At 40.6% G+C, this 14,261-nt stretch overlaps 1 protein-coding gene across 1 annotated transcript in view; it reads right to left on the reverse strand.

The window, feature by feature from the left end:
* Positions 1 to 203: 203 nt before the first annotated feature.
* Positions 204 to 14,261, reverse strand: part of LOC307169763 (uncharacterized protein) — a 33,593-nt gene continuing 19,535 nt past the window's right edge. Inside the window, exons 8-9 of the mRNA XM_079890568.1 lie at positions 3,340 to 3,419; positions 204 to 1,862 (exon numbers count right to left, since the gene is read on the reverse strand). Of these exons, the coding sequence (XP_079746694.1) occupies positions 1,857 to 1,862; positions 3,340 to 3,419 (86 nt within the window). The 3' untranslated portion in view covers positions 204 to 1,856. The remainder of the gene's footprint in view (positions 1,863 to 3,339; positions 3,420 to 14,261) is intronic.

The following is a 14,261-nucleotide window of genomic DNA, read 5'->3' on the forward strand; positions in this document are numbered from 1 at the left end:
ATATAAATGTAAAAAATTTGGATATTTTGGACATTCCTCAAATAAATATTAATATATATATACATGTTGATACATTACTTGCCTTTTACTTTTAGAGATTAAAAACTATAGTCTGTTCATTTTGCTGTTGATCTATGAAGCAAACTGGTTGGTAAGAAAGGGGGCATTTTACCCCACCGCTGGGGCGTGTGTGTGTGTGTGTGTGGTTGCTTATGTCTCAATTTGTCCTCTCTTCCCTTTATCCAGAGTTGGGGTGCCAGCTCAACGCCCACGTCCTCTGGTGTGGTGGTGGTGTGCTTATCGCTTGCAGTGTTCACAGAGGGTGATTGGCTGCTGTGTGGTGAGAGCACTAATAGTTGCAGTGTTTACCGGGCAGGCGAACTGAATCCCCAATTCTGAAATGGATAAGTGCTATGGTTGACAATGACATATTTATTCTAATGTGTGTTTGTATTGTGCCTTTTGGTATTTTTCTTATTTGTATTTAATAAACGATTCGAAACATTTCCTTGTTGTCTGTTATCTGACCCACTGCGTATCTGTGTGATTTGCACTTGATGTACAAGCGGGTCCCCGGCCCATTTCCCGGGGTGGCGTAGTCTATTTTGTGCCATAATTGGTATTGTATTGCGCTTAAGAGAGCAAACTGCCACATATACATAAAATCTATTTAAACATTAAAATCTTAAAGTGATTTACGATTAGTGATTTAATAAAGATTAATAAATGCTGTAGAAGTGTAGTTTATTAATAGTTAATGTTAACTAATGTAGTTAACTAGAGTTTAATAAATGGCACCTTATTGTAAAGTGTTACTGATTTGTTATACACGGATTCAGTGTTGGACAGATCGGTTGTCTTGTTTTAAATGGAATCGGTTCAAAGGAGTCATTAGTTCGCGAATCGGACGTGTCATTAGTGGACCACGGCACGCATTGTGTGATTATCCCGGCAGTTTAGGACATCGCACAAGATTTGAGTCAACATAGAAAACATGTAATCACTGGATAGTTTTTTTTTAGATGGATAGGATGTGGTGGCCGTTGTTGAATCTGTGCAAACCGCCACGAATTAGTCTGTGTGGGAAACACTGCATCAGAAGCAGAAGTTTGCCCACTAGAGAATCGAATTGAACAGATCAGGGGTGCATTTCCCAAAAGCATTGTAAACCTGAATTTCCCAAAAGCATTGTTTCATTGAACTGTGCTGGTAGCAATGAAACTTGCGACCATAATTGGCTTCGGGAAACGCACCCCAGATGTTTTGAACTATATGCCTCTATACATGAGGATTGTTGAAAAGATTTTGGCTTTCAGAAACAAAGCTAAACATCAAAAATTACCTTGATACAGAAACACTGCTGTGGTAACCCTTACGAAAAGAACAAATATAATCCCTACACTCTCAGAAAATAAAGTACATAAAGTACATAGGGGTACATGTACCCCTAAAGGTACAATGGCTTGTCACTGGGGCTGTACCCTCAAGGGTACAATATTGTACCTTACCTTAACCTTTAAAAGAAACGGTACATATATGTACCTTTTAATGCTTTTTGACCCACAAAAAGGTACATATATGTACCTTGAGGTTCAATAATAAGCCCTATGGGGTACGTCAGTGTAGATTGTACCTTAGGGGACAGAAATGGACTCCTACTGTACCCCTATTTCTGACAGGGTATATATGAATGAACAATACCTATTAAATGGTACAGAAAGAATGATATATTGTGTTAATATAGTACAATATATTGAATAATACAAAAGGAATTGCTCATGCAGCATTAACTGTGATCCGATTGGTCGTCTCTGCTCTGGTGGGCGTGGCTACTGTTGCTGTGCTGGTTAATGACATCAGATCTACAAGAAGTGAGAGAAGAAGAGACCAGACATCACTGTCAGACCTCTGGAGTCAAATCAGATTAACAGTGTGAATTGAGCAGAAGGTTTACTTCCAGATATATCCAGATATAAAGCAAACATACTTTGATGCTCTGCACCTTTCCTGTTCCTTGCACAGCTATTTATTAACAGATCAATTTTCTCTGTTCTCCTGTCCACATTTGTAATGTCACAAAACAATCTAGTTCAAACAGCAGTTGTGTGTGGACATGTGATTCACTGAATGCACGTGATACACTATCAGCTCAGTTTGTGATCTGTACACCATCTGTACAGCTGTGGTTTGATCTGATGGCTGGACAAGCTGTTTGTGAGAGAGTCCAGCTACACGTAAAATAACGTGACCGGCTTGGAGATTTCAGAAAAATGCCTCTCAGTGGCAGCGGAGTGTGAATTTTTATCTTTTTACGCTGGTAAGTTGTCATGTGTCAACAGGGAATTTACCTCATTTAATGCTTAAAATACTAACAGATGTCCAATCTGATGTGCCCTATTTGAAAAGTTGAAATAAATTGCCTAACGAGTGTTTAATAATAATTATTGGCAGGGACTCGAAATTGGCCACAACACCTCTGTTCTCATTCACCGTGTGCTTTTAGAGTTCTGTGTGCTTGCGAATCCTTTCATTATTACCAACAAAGTGTAAACCCGCTGTAAATAAGAGATTCATTGTGCAGTGTAGACTGCTTTTTTGATTATAGCGGGAGTTTCGCAGGAGTGTAGATCTCAGTGAACAGGAGCTGAACGTAGCATAAGCTTATAAATGGAGCATTCTTTGCTCGCTTTCTGTTTACTCATTTACAGTTTTAATAAAAGTTTTGTTGGACACTGCAAAGTGTCCGGATTTACAGCTGTATTTAAATGCAGGATTGAATCTGAAACTGCAATGATTGACAGTGATGTAACCATAGCAACAGACCAGGCAAAATAATCTGATACTGTATGTCAAAATATCTGTGCATCAATTCTTGGAGTGTAAATGCAAAACAACAGACCTGCCACTTGTTCCATGTAATGTGTTTCTTTGTCCTTCATTTAATTACTAATTTTTCACTTGATTTTTTTAAATAAAATGTTAACGTAAAAAAAATTGAAGGATACATTATTTAAACGTATTATTATAATTATCATCATCATAAATAAACTCATTTAATTAAATTAATATTTACTACAATAGTAAAATAAAACTGAAATTTTATTTGTATTGGTACAAACGACCCTAGCTGCAATATATATTAGTGTCAAACACTGCAAACCTATCAGAACTAGATTACTGTAATGCATTACTGGACGAATGTCCTGCAGGTTTAGCTGTGCTTGTATGAACATATTAACCTGGTTCTGCCAAAACTAGATTGGCTGCCTATTATGTATCAATTGTTTTGTGACACCACTGTGAATGCACGGGTGGGCGTGTCTTATCTCATTAACTTACACCCTGCAGCACAAGCACATCATAATCTTTGTCTTGCTTCATTAAAGGTGTCTTTTCATTTGCTCGTTGTCCTGGATTATCTGAAAATACAGAGATGATAAAAAATATAAAGAAAGAAACAAACAGTGTTGCTACATATACATCTGGGTCATTCCTGGGATTGACTTTTTCAATTTTTGAACTACATATGATTACATTTCTAAATACCCCACATTATTAGGCACATATCAAACCTTCAAAAAATCATATTTTCCCATCTCAGGCATTAAAGACTTTTTATTATTTTCAGTTTTTTTCAGATTTGTACACCTTTTATTCTCAACCCCGTAACGGACAAAACTGAATTAGTTTAAACAGGATTTTACACAAAACTTGTTATAATACAAACATCTACCTACTGCTCATGTGTCCCTCATAACAAGTCAATGACTTCAAAAGTAACATTTATGCTAATTTTCACATTTGTATGTGATGGAAGTTACAAATATCCAAATTGTTTGTCCGTGGTCTCTTTATTTTAGTAAGAAAAAATTTGATTTAGATCTTTCACTAAAACCACAATTTTACTGTGTTAGCCCTTAACATGTCAGGTGGTAATCAGCAAGAAATGCTTTAATTTTTAATTGTCTTCCATATTTTATTTACCCAAAATATTAATGTGACGGGGTTGAGAATACTGTGATGGGGTTGAATACTGTAACAGGGTTGAAAGGACACAATGGCCTACTTTTAATTTGTATTTGTTTAATATGAAAATCCCTCTTTGAGACTCAAACAAAACACTATTTTATTTTAGGGAACCATGTAATAAAGACATAGTCATATGTAGTTTTTTCATTTTTACTTTATTATCTGAACTGCAGTGAGAATTTAAACAAAGGAAACTACTGCAGACAGTACGGTCGTTAGTAACTTTCAAATATTTTTGGTAAGAAAAAACAAAAATAGATTACCAAACAGAACCTTTTATCAAATGGGCACAATACGTAAATTCACTAGCGTCTAAACCGGAAAAGATGCCCGAGCCACCTCAGCTGGCCCCTCTCGATGTGGAGGAGCACTGCCCTACAAAGGCAAAAGACCTTAAGTCGCTAGAGTGTGGAACTGAGAAAAATGACTTTAAAGATTTTTAGTTGTCTCGCCAAATTAATTATAGGTAGGACACTGGAAATCTGGCAAATAGATGTTTTAGTAATGGAAATTATATACATAAAAAAATCTTGAGCTCAAACTTGACTTTTGACCACTATTTTAAAGTTACTGTACTCTGCCTTTGTATTGTCAGCAAAAAGTGAGAAGTCATGCCAAGGCAAAAGGCAGTAACTTCCACATTATCAATATTTAGTTGCTGATCACCATTAACAAAATCATTATAGTACACACCTGTATAAAATCTAGTGATCATGGCATTTATTTTGTATGATTTACAATTATTTATAGCCATCTACTTATTGCTATCCTGTGCTTTGGTTGCATTCTGATGGCATTATTAATACATTTGACATGACAAAATACCTCCTATTAGTCCAGTGTTAACTCGACCGCGTTTAGGGCGGGGCTGAAGGCGAAGTTTTGGCACTCTGCCAGCTAGTTTGCCGAGCTTTAATTCTTGGTTGTATTCATCTGATACGGCAATGTGTAACGTTTTTCTGTCAACTCTGCATAATCCTTCGCGATCGATATCGCACGTTTGTCGATGGAGCAGACCATACTAAATGTTCTGACCGCTCTGAGGACATCAGAAGTTAGAGCGACTGATGGCAGCTGTACAAAGTACACAGGCTACACCGTAATTTTAATTTTAATGGACATTAAAACAAAGGCAGATAACCGTACAGTCTGGTAGGTAGCATTATTTGATTGAACACCGGCACAGTAACTTCATATTGACGCGCGGCTAAACAAAGGCAGAACACCGTAACTCGTAATTTGAGCGTTCCAAAACAAAACCAAAGAGCGGTAACTGATTTTACGGTGTTCTGCCTTGGTTTCTCATGGGCTTTTGGAAGTTACTGTTAAGACAAATCATTATTTTCTCGATAAAAAAACGGAATTGATTCAAGATACTTGTCCACATGATAAAGAAGGTCTTGAATGTGCCAAAAATATAAATAACTCATTTTCGACAAAAAACGAAGTTACGGTATTTTGCCTTTGCACGGCAGAGCAGCGGCTCTACTCTGAGCTCCTCCAGAGTGACCGAGCTTCTCACCCTATCTCTAAGGGATCGCCCAGCCACCCTGCGGAGGAAGCTCATTTCGGCCGCCTGTATCCGGGATCTTGTCCTTTCGTAGACTGACCGGTAAATCGAGAGCTTCGCCTTGCGGCTCAGCTCTTTCTTCACCACAACAGACCGGTACATCGACTGCATTACTGCAGAAGCTGCACCGATCTGTCTGTCAATCTCCCGTTCCATCCGTCCCTCACTCGTGAACAAGACCCCAAGATACTTGAACTCCTCCACTTGAGGCAGGAACTCTCCACCAACCTGAAGCAGACAAACCACCCTTTTCCAACTGAGAACCATGGCCTCGGATTTGGAGGTGCTGATTCTCATCCCAGCCGCTTCACACTCGGCTGCAAACCGCCCCAGTGCATGCTGAAGATCCTGGTCTGATGGGGCCAGCACAACAACATCATCCGCAAAGAGCAGAGATGGAATCGCGTGGTGCCCAAACCTGAGAACAGAACCGGCGACAAAGGGCAGCCCTGCCGGAGTCCAACATGCACCACGAACAAGTCTGACTTACTGCCGGCAATGCGAACCAAGCTCCTGCTCCGGTCGTACAGGGACCGGATAGCCCTTAGCAAAGGGCGCCCGAACCCCATACTCCCAGAGCACCCTCCACAAGATGCCGCGAGGGACACAGTCAAATGCCTTCTCCAAATCCACAAAGCACATGTGGATTGGTTGGGCAAACTCCCATGAACCCTCCAGCACCCTGAATGAAAACCACACTGTTCCTCCTGAATCCGAGGTTCTACTATCGGCCGTATTCTCCTCTCCAGTACCCTGGCATAGACTTTCCCGGGGAGGCTGAGAAGTGTGATCCCCCTATAGTTGGAGCACACCCTCCGGTCCCCCTTCTTAAAAAGAGGGACCACCACCCCGGTCTGCCAGTCCAAAGGTGCTGCAGAGGTGTGTCAGCCTTGCCACCGAGGAGTTTCTTGACTATCTCGGTGACTTCAGCTTGGGTGATGGACGGGTCCGCCTCCGAGCCCCCAGTCTCTGCTTCCTCAATGGAAGACGTGACGGCGGGATTGAGGAGATCCTCAAAGTATTCCTTCCACCGTCCGATGAGATCTCCAGTCGAGGTCAACAGCTGCTCATCTCCACTGTAAACAGCGTTGGCAGGGCACTGCTTCCCCCACCTGAGGCGCCGGATGGTTTGCCAGAATCTCTTTGAGGCCGACCGATAGTCCTTCTCCATGGCCTCACTGAACTCCTCCCAGGGCCGATTTTTTGCCTCCACAACCACCCGCGCTGCAGTCCGCTTGGCCTGCCAGTACCCGTCAGCTGCCTCAGGAGTCCCACAAGCCAGCCAGGCCCGATAGGACTCCTTCAGCTTGACAGCATCCCTTACTTCCGGTGTCCACCACCGAGTTCGGGGATTGCCTCCTCGACAGGCACCGGAGACCTTATGGCCACAGCTCCGAATGACTGCGTTGACGATGGAGGTGGAGAACATGGTCCACTCTGACTCAATATCTCCAGACTCCCTCGGGATCTGGTCGAAGCTCTGCCGGAGGTGGAAGTTGAAGATCTCTCTGACAAGGGATTTGGCCAAGCGTTCCCAACAGACCCTCACAGTACGTTTGGGTCTGCCGAGTCTGTCCAGCTTCCTCCCCCGCCATCGGATCCAACTCACCACCAGGTGGTGATCAGTTGACAGCTCCGCCCCTCTCTTCACCCGAGTGTCCAAGACATACGGCCGGAGGTCAGATGAAACAACCACAAAGTCGATCATCGACCTCCGGCCTAGGGTGTCCTGGTGCCATGTGCACTGATGGACACCCTTATGCTTGAACATGGTGTTCGTTATGGACAAGCCGTAACTAGCACAGAAGTTCAATAACAGAACACCACTCGGGTTCAGATCACGGGGGCCGTTCCTCCCAATCACGCCCCTCCAGGTGTCACTGTCGCTGCCCACGTGGGTGTTGAAGTCCCCCAGTATAACGATGGAGTCCCCAGTCGGAGCACTTTCCAGCACCCCTCGCAGAGACCCCAAGAAGGCCAGGTACTCTGCAAAGCCGTTTGGCCCATAGGGGCACACGACAGTGAGAGACCTATCCCCGACCCGAAGGCGCAGGGAAGTGACCCTCTCGTTCACTGGGGTAAATTCCAACACATGGCGGCTGAGCTGGGGGGCTATAAGCAAACCCACACCAGCCCGCTGCCTCTCACCATGGGCAACTCCAGAGTGGTGAAGAGTCCATCCTCTCTCAAGGAGTGTGGTTCCAGAGCCCAAGCCGTGCGTGGAAGTGATCCCAACTATCTCTAGTCGGAATCTCTGAACCTCACGCACAATCTCAGGCTCCTTCCCCGCCAGAGAGGTGACGTTCCATGTCCCTAGAGCTAGATTCTGTGTCCAGGGATCGAGTTGTCGAGCCCCCGCCTTCGACTGCCGCCTGATCCACTAAGCACCGGCCCCTTACGGGCCCTGCAGGTGGTGGATCCAAGGGAGGGCGGCCCCACGTCGCTCCTTCGGGCTGAGCCCGGCCGGACCCCATGGGGGAAGGCCCGACCACCAGGCACTCGCATACGAGCCCCAACCCTGGGCCTGGCTCCAGGGTGGGGCCCCGGCTGCGCCATGCCGGGCGACATCACGGTCCTTGGATTTAATGCCATCATAAAGGGTTTTTGAACCGCTCTTAGTCTGACCCGTCACCTAGAACCTGTTTGTCTTGGGAGACCCTACCAGGGGCATATAGCCCCAGACAACATAGCTCCTAGGGTCATGCAGGTACTCAAACCCCTCCACCATGTTAAGGTGGCAGTTCAAGGAGGGGAATATGAGTTATTTACTGAAATTACATTTTTAAATTGAAATCATTGATTAAATTAAGTGAATAACTCAACCCTGTCACAAAGTTTACAACCCCGAAACAATGACATATGTGACGGGGTTGAGTGTGATGGGGTTGAGTTTTTTTGCTCAAAATGGCCACTGCTCTTAATGTGGTGTAGAAGAGTGGGCCACATGGCAGCCAATGAAATAAGTATATTTTAGATTTTTATGGATTCAAATAAAATTTTGAAAAGTCATCATTTTCCATCTTAATTGTACGTGATGGGGTTGAGTTGTTAAGCTTGACAGTACCCTCCCTGACTATAATACACCTCAAAAAATGAATAAAAAGTGTGATATCACTCACCTTCTTCTGTACCATGCTGTTGAAGAGAGCTAAATGATGCAACTTCCTGTGAATGATGTCACATATGGGTGGAGTCTAAATTATTATGGGCGGAGAATGGTTGGCGTGACGGGGTTGAGTTCAGACTGAGGGACGTAACTTTATAAGTTGTTTTTTATCAAATATCTTGCTTTTTTTTTTTTTTCATTTCAAAAGCAAAGAACACAAATAAATACTTGCATTATTGCTGAAAATTATAGACACTGTGCACATTTTATTAATTATTTTACAAGTACAAATTCAGCGAAGAACCTCAGGGACATGACAAAATGCTTGCTGTAAGACAGAAATAAGATTTTTTTTAATGATAAAAATTATTTAAATGCAATAATTATTTGTATTCATTATAAAGGACATACCAAAGTATTGTGAAAAGCTTTTAACATTTCATTTTGGTGAACCACTACTTTCAAAAATCTAGGGGACTGAAATATTACCGAATCCCAGGAATGACCCATCTACAGATAATATGTTACAGCTGTACAATCTTGAAGAAGACATAAACAGACTTGTACTGTAAAATCAGCTCTCTGAGAACTCAGATCATATTTCTACAACATGAATTGCTACAGATGATTGTTCTCAAAAACCCTGAACAAAAGTAATAGTGTATACTGAGACTTCAATTAGACCTCATGTTGGCTTCAGAAGATTTGTCCATTTTAAAGATTGACAGATGTGAATGTGAACTGCTCCTGTTGGGCTTTACTTTGTTATAATTACCAGCTGACTGTACATTTTCCCTTATTTAGAACAGACACTGAAGAAATAATTATGATGGCTTGAGAAAGCCAAACTTCAAGCATTTAACACTTCTCAAGCCTACATCTAAGTTTGTCTCTTGACAAACTTATTAATATAGTTATACTTGTTATTATACAATTTACAATAAGAAGAAACTATAAATCACAGTGTATGATTTTATCTGACCTGTATTCACCTTATTTTCGAACGCGGAAGTAAACATGGGTCCAATATCCGGTTTTTGTGCGGCACTTCCGTTTCCTCGCTTCCCTGGGCTAAATAACGATATCGATCGCGAAGGATTATGCAGAGTTGACAGAAAAATGTTACACACGCCGTAGAAGATGAATACAACAAAGAACTAAAGCCCCGCCTCACTCAGTTAGGGTACCGGACCTGGTTGAAAACACTCATGCATCTAGCTGGCAGTGCCAAAACTTCGCCGGCGCCTTCAGCACCGCCCTAAACACAGTCGAGCCAACGCTGGACTAATATATCTATGGAGGTATTTTGTCATGTCAAATGTATTAGTAATGCCATCAGAGTGCAACCAGGATAGCAATAAGTAGATGGCTATAAATAATTGTAAATCATACAAAATAAATGCCATGATCATGCCATATGCCATGATCACTAGATTTTATACAGGGGTTACTATAATGATTTTGTTTCTCCTTGGAGTTTTTATCATGGTTTTTATTGAGACTTCATAGCCCAGCCACTTTTCTGGTATCGGGTGGTATTCTGTAGGTGCTCACGAAATGAAAAGAACAAACATACGGTCGTTTCGATGGTTTCTTCAAATAAGCTTTTAACCACAGGCAAAGGGATTCCTCAGGCCGGCGACACACTGGCTGCGTGGCGTGTCCGTTTTTATTTCGGCTCCCATGTTAACAGGTTAGAACGTGCACACTGCCTGCGTGACACGCGCGTCTCACAGGCGCGGAAAACGCGTGCATGCTATAAATAGAATCGACGCCTATTTTTCACGCGACGTGCAAGCGTTTTGGAAGCGTTTCCAGGCAAAATAGAATAGGAAAAGATGTTTGTATTTCATTTTGACATGAATACATATTAATAAATGACATTTTGATGTTTGAAAGTTTAGGTTTTGACAAATGCAGATATAAATGCAATGAAAAAAAATCGATTTTCTAATATTGCACCTGTCAATACAGAACGAAATATTCGGTAACACTTTATATTACGACCCGCAAACAACTGCGTAAGTAAACCGAAACTACGGTGTACGTTTCTGTAATTATAGTGTACTTCCGTGTAGGTATAAGGGAACAATATGTTAAGTTTTGGGTAATAAAGGGGTAACAAGCAGATATAGGCTACAACCTGCAAAGAACTTCGTAAGTAAACCGAAATTACGGTGTACGTTTCTGTAATTATAGTGTACCTCCGTGTAGGTATAAGGGAACAATATGTTACATTTTGGGTATTAAAGGGGTACAACCAGATATATAAGCAAATTATTTATAATGTAATTATTTTAAAACTAACAGGTACCTATTCTGTATATATTCCAGGCAAAAATTGTACATCTGTTGTATATAAAAGTTTTTATCACATTTCTGGCAAAATATGTTCTTGTGCAATGTAGTTACAGGGTAATTTTGACATCTGTGGGTTGTAAATTAAACTTTTTGGCAATGCTATTTATTGGCTTTTCTTACTAAACTACTTAACGTTAAGCCAAAAAAAAAAAAAAAAAAGTTTTTGCTATGATTTTAATTTAAAACGTACCATGTAGTACTTATACTTACCTTATCACATTGTATTGCAATGACACTTAAATGTCAGGGCAAATATACTGTGTAATTAAAAGTTTTTTTTGTTTTGTTTTTTTAATAAGAGTACCTTTCTCTGTAATTACTGTGCAAATAGTGTTGTTTCGTATTGTTACATAGTAAGTAGTGTTTGTTACCCGTTTCAACTGTGTATTTACAGGGTAAGTGTAACTCCTGCGGGCTGTAAATTAAAGTGGAGCTTGTTACCCCCTTGTTCTGTGTAGTTACAGGGTAAGTGTAACTCCTGCGGGCTGTAAATTAAAGTGGCGCTTGTTACCCCCTTGTTCTGTGTAGTTACAGGGTAAGTGTAACTCCTGCGGGCTGTAAATTAAAGTGGCGCTTGTTACCCCCTTGTTCTGTGTATAGTTACAGGGTAAGTGTAACTCCTGCGGGCTGTAAATTAAAGTGACGCTTGTTACCCCCTTGTTCTGTGTAGTTACAGGGTAAGTGTAACTCCTGCGGGCTGTAAATTAAAGTGACGCTTGTTACCCCCTTGTTCTGTGTAGTTACAGGGTAAGTGCAGTAAATATACAATAAAGGATCCAATTTAATTTCTGACTTTTATTTTACAAAAAAATGTCAAAACACTTTATTATCTTAATAAAACATTATCTTTTCTACAGTATACTCAAACAACAAAGTAACACATTATACCCCCCCCCCCCCCTTTTTATTTGCGTCCCTTGCTTTTCTTCTTCTTTCTTTTCTTGCTCTTCTTTTTCTTAACTTCCACTGGGGACTCTGAAGTTGAGAAGTTGATGGAGTCCCATTGGTCTTGCTGCACTGCAAAAATATGAATATACAGTATATACATGCTCTTAGCAAGCTACACCTTCAATTTTAAGTTGTCGAACAATCCTCCACTCTAAACATTTTGTGCCACCTGATATTACTGTAGTAACTGTAATTTTGAAGAAAACACATTTTGGTGAAGTTTGAGTCAGATCATGGGGGGTTGTGATACTTTATAGTGATAATGACTGTAGTGCAGCAGAAAATGTTTTTTAAAAAGGCATATTTGTTCTGACAGCAAAAAAAAAAAAAAAAAAAAAAAAAAAAAGCATGAAACACAAACCTGAGGGCTGTGGCAATAGTTCAATAGTTTGGATTGAGCTGATCAACAAACGGACAGGGAACTACGTCATCACGTTGAAAGGTCACGCCTGCGTCGGCCGAAGTACCGCCCCACTGTTTACAGTGCGACCGTACCTAGGAGGATAATTCAAATAGTATTGTTTGCGATTATATAGAAATAGTATTCAGTGAATATGAATATGAATAGTATATGAATAACATTCTGATGAATATGAATAGTAGTTCAAATAGTATTGCCGGCGCAGGCGTGACCTTTCAACGCGATGACGTAGTTCCCTGTTCGTTTGTTGATCAGCTCAATCCGAACTGTTGAAGGTAAAAAGTCTATAAATTATATATTTCTTTTTTTTAAATGACCTATCGTTTCGCTAGATAACAACCTCTTCTTCAGCTGTGATCGCGTACAGCCCGTTTAAACACTTAAAAGACTTCTGAAACTGCATTGATTTGGACTTGGACTTTGGACTTTTGAACGATGGTGACCAATGAAGTCCGTTGTAAATTTTCATTTTGGGGTGAACTAATCCTTTAACAAGTGCATTTATAATGTACAGTACCAGTGATGTTTAGTTCTTCAATTTGATGTTTTAAAAAAATAGGAAAGTGGTCACAAGTATAAGCCCTGGAGTAGGGCAGGAGTCAAATTTAAACGTCTAATCTTTCTTTCTTTCTTTCTTTCTTTCTTTCTTTCTTTCTTTCTTTCTTTCTTTCTTTCTTTCTTTCTTTCTTTCAAAGATAAGATTATCACTCTTAAAGCAGAGATCACCTTGCTCAAAGATGAGTGTGATTTTTTGAAAAAGGAAATTGAAAAGATGAAGTCTGCTGTCCCATCTGCAATGACACAAAGATATGCTGTTCCTATAGTGCCACAGCCCTCATGTTTGTGTTTCATGTTTTTTTTTTTTTTGTTGCTGTCAGAACAACTATGCCTTTTTTAAAAACATTTTCTGCTGCACTACAGTCATTATCACTATTAAATGTCACAACCCCCCCATGATCTGCCTCAAACTTCACCAAAATGTGTTTTCTTCAAAATTACAGTTACTACAGTAATATCAGGTGGCACAAAATGTTTTAGAGTGGAGGATTGTTCGACAACTTAAAATTGAAGGTGTAGCTTGCTAAGAGCATGTATATATATTCATATTTTTGCAGTGCAGCAAGACCAATGGGACTCCATCAACTCCTCAACTTCAGAGTCCCCTGTGGAAGTTAAGAAAAAGAAGAGCAAGAAAAGAAAGAAGAAGAAAAGCAAGGGACGCAAATAAAAAAGGGGGGGGGGGTATAATGTGTTACTTTGTTGTTTGAGTATACTGTAGAAAAGATAATGTTTTATTAAGATGAAAAAGTGTTTTGAAATGTCTTTGTAAAATAAAAGTCAGAAATTAAATTGGATCCTTTATTGTATATTTACTGCACTTACCCTGTAACTACACAGAACAAGGGGGTAACAAGCGCCACTTTAATTTACAGCCCGCAGGAGTTACACTTACCCTGTAACTACACAGAACAAGGGGGTAACAAGCGGCACTTTAATTTACAGCCCACAGGAGTTACACTTACCCTGTAAATTCACAGTTGAAACGGGTAACAAACACTACTTACTATGTAACAATACGAAACAACACTATTTGCACAGTAATTACAGAGAAAGGTACTCTTATTAAAAAAACAAAACAAAAAAAACTTTTAATTACACAGTATATTTGCCCTGACATTTAAGTGTCATTGCAATACAATGTGATAAGGTAAGTATAAGTACTACATGGTACGTTTTAAATTAAAATCATAGCAAAAACTATTTTTTTCTTGGCTTAACGTTAAGTAGTTTAGTAAGAAAAGCCAATAAATAGCATTGCCAAAAAG

This window comes from Squalius cephalus, assembly GCF_949319135.1.
Source record: "Squalius cephalus genome assembly, chromosome: 13".
In the NCBI taxonomy this organism is placed as follows: domain Eukaryota; kingdom Metazoa; phylum Chordata; class Actinopteri; order Cypriniformes; family Leuciscidae; genus Squalius; species Squalius cephalus.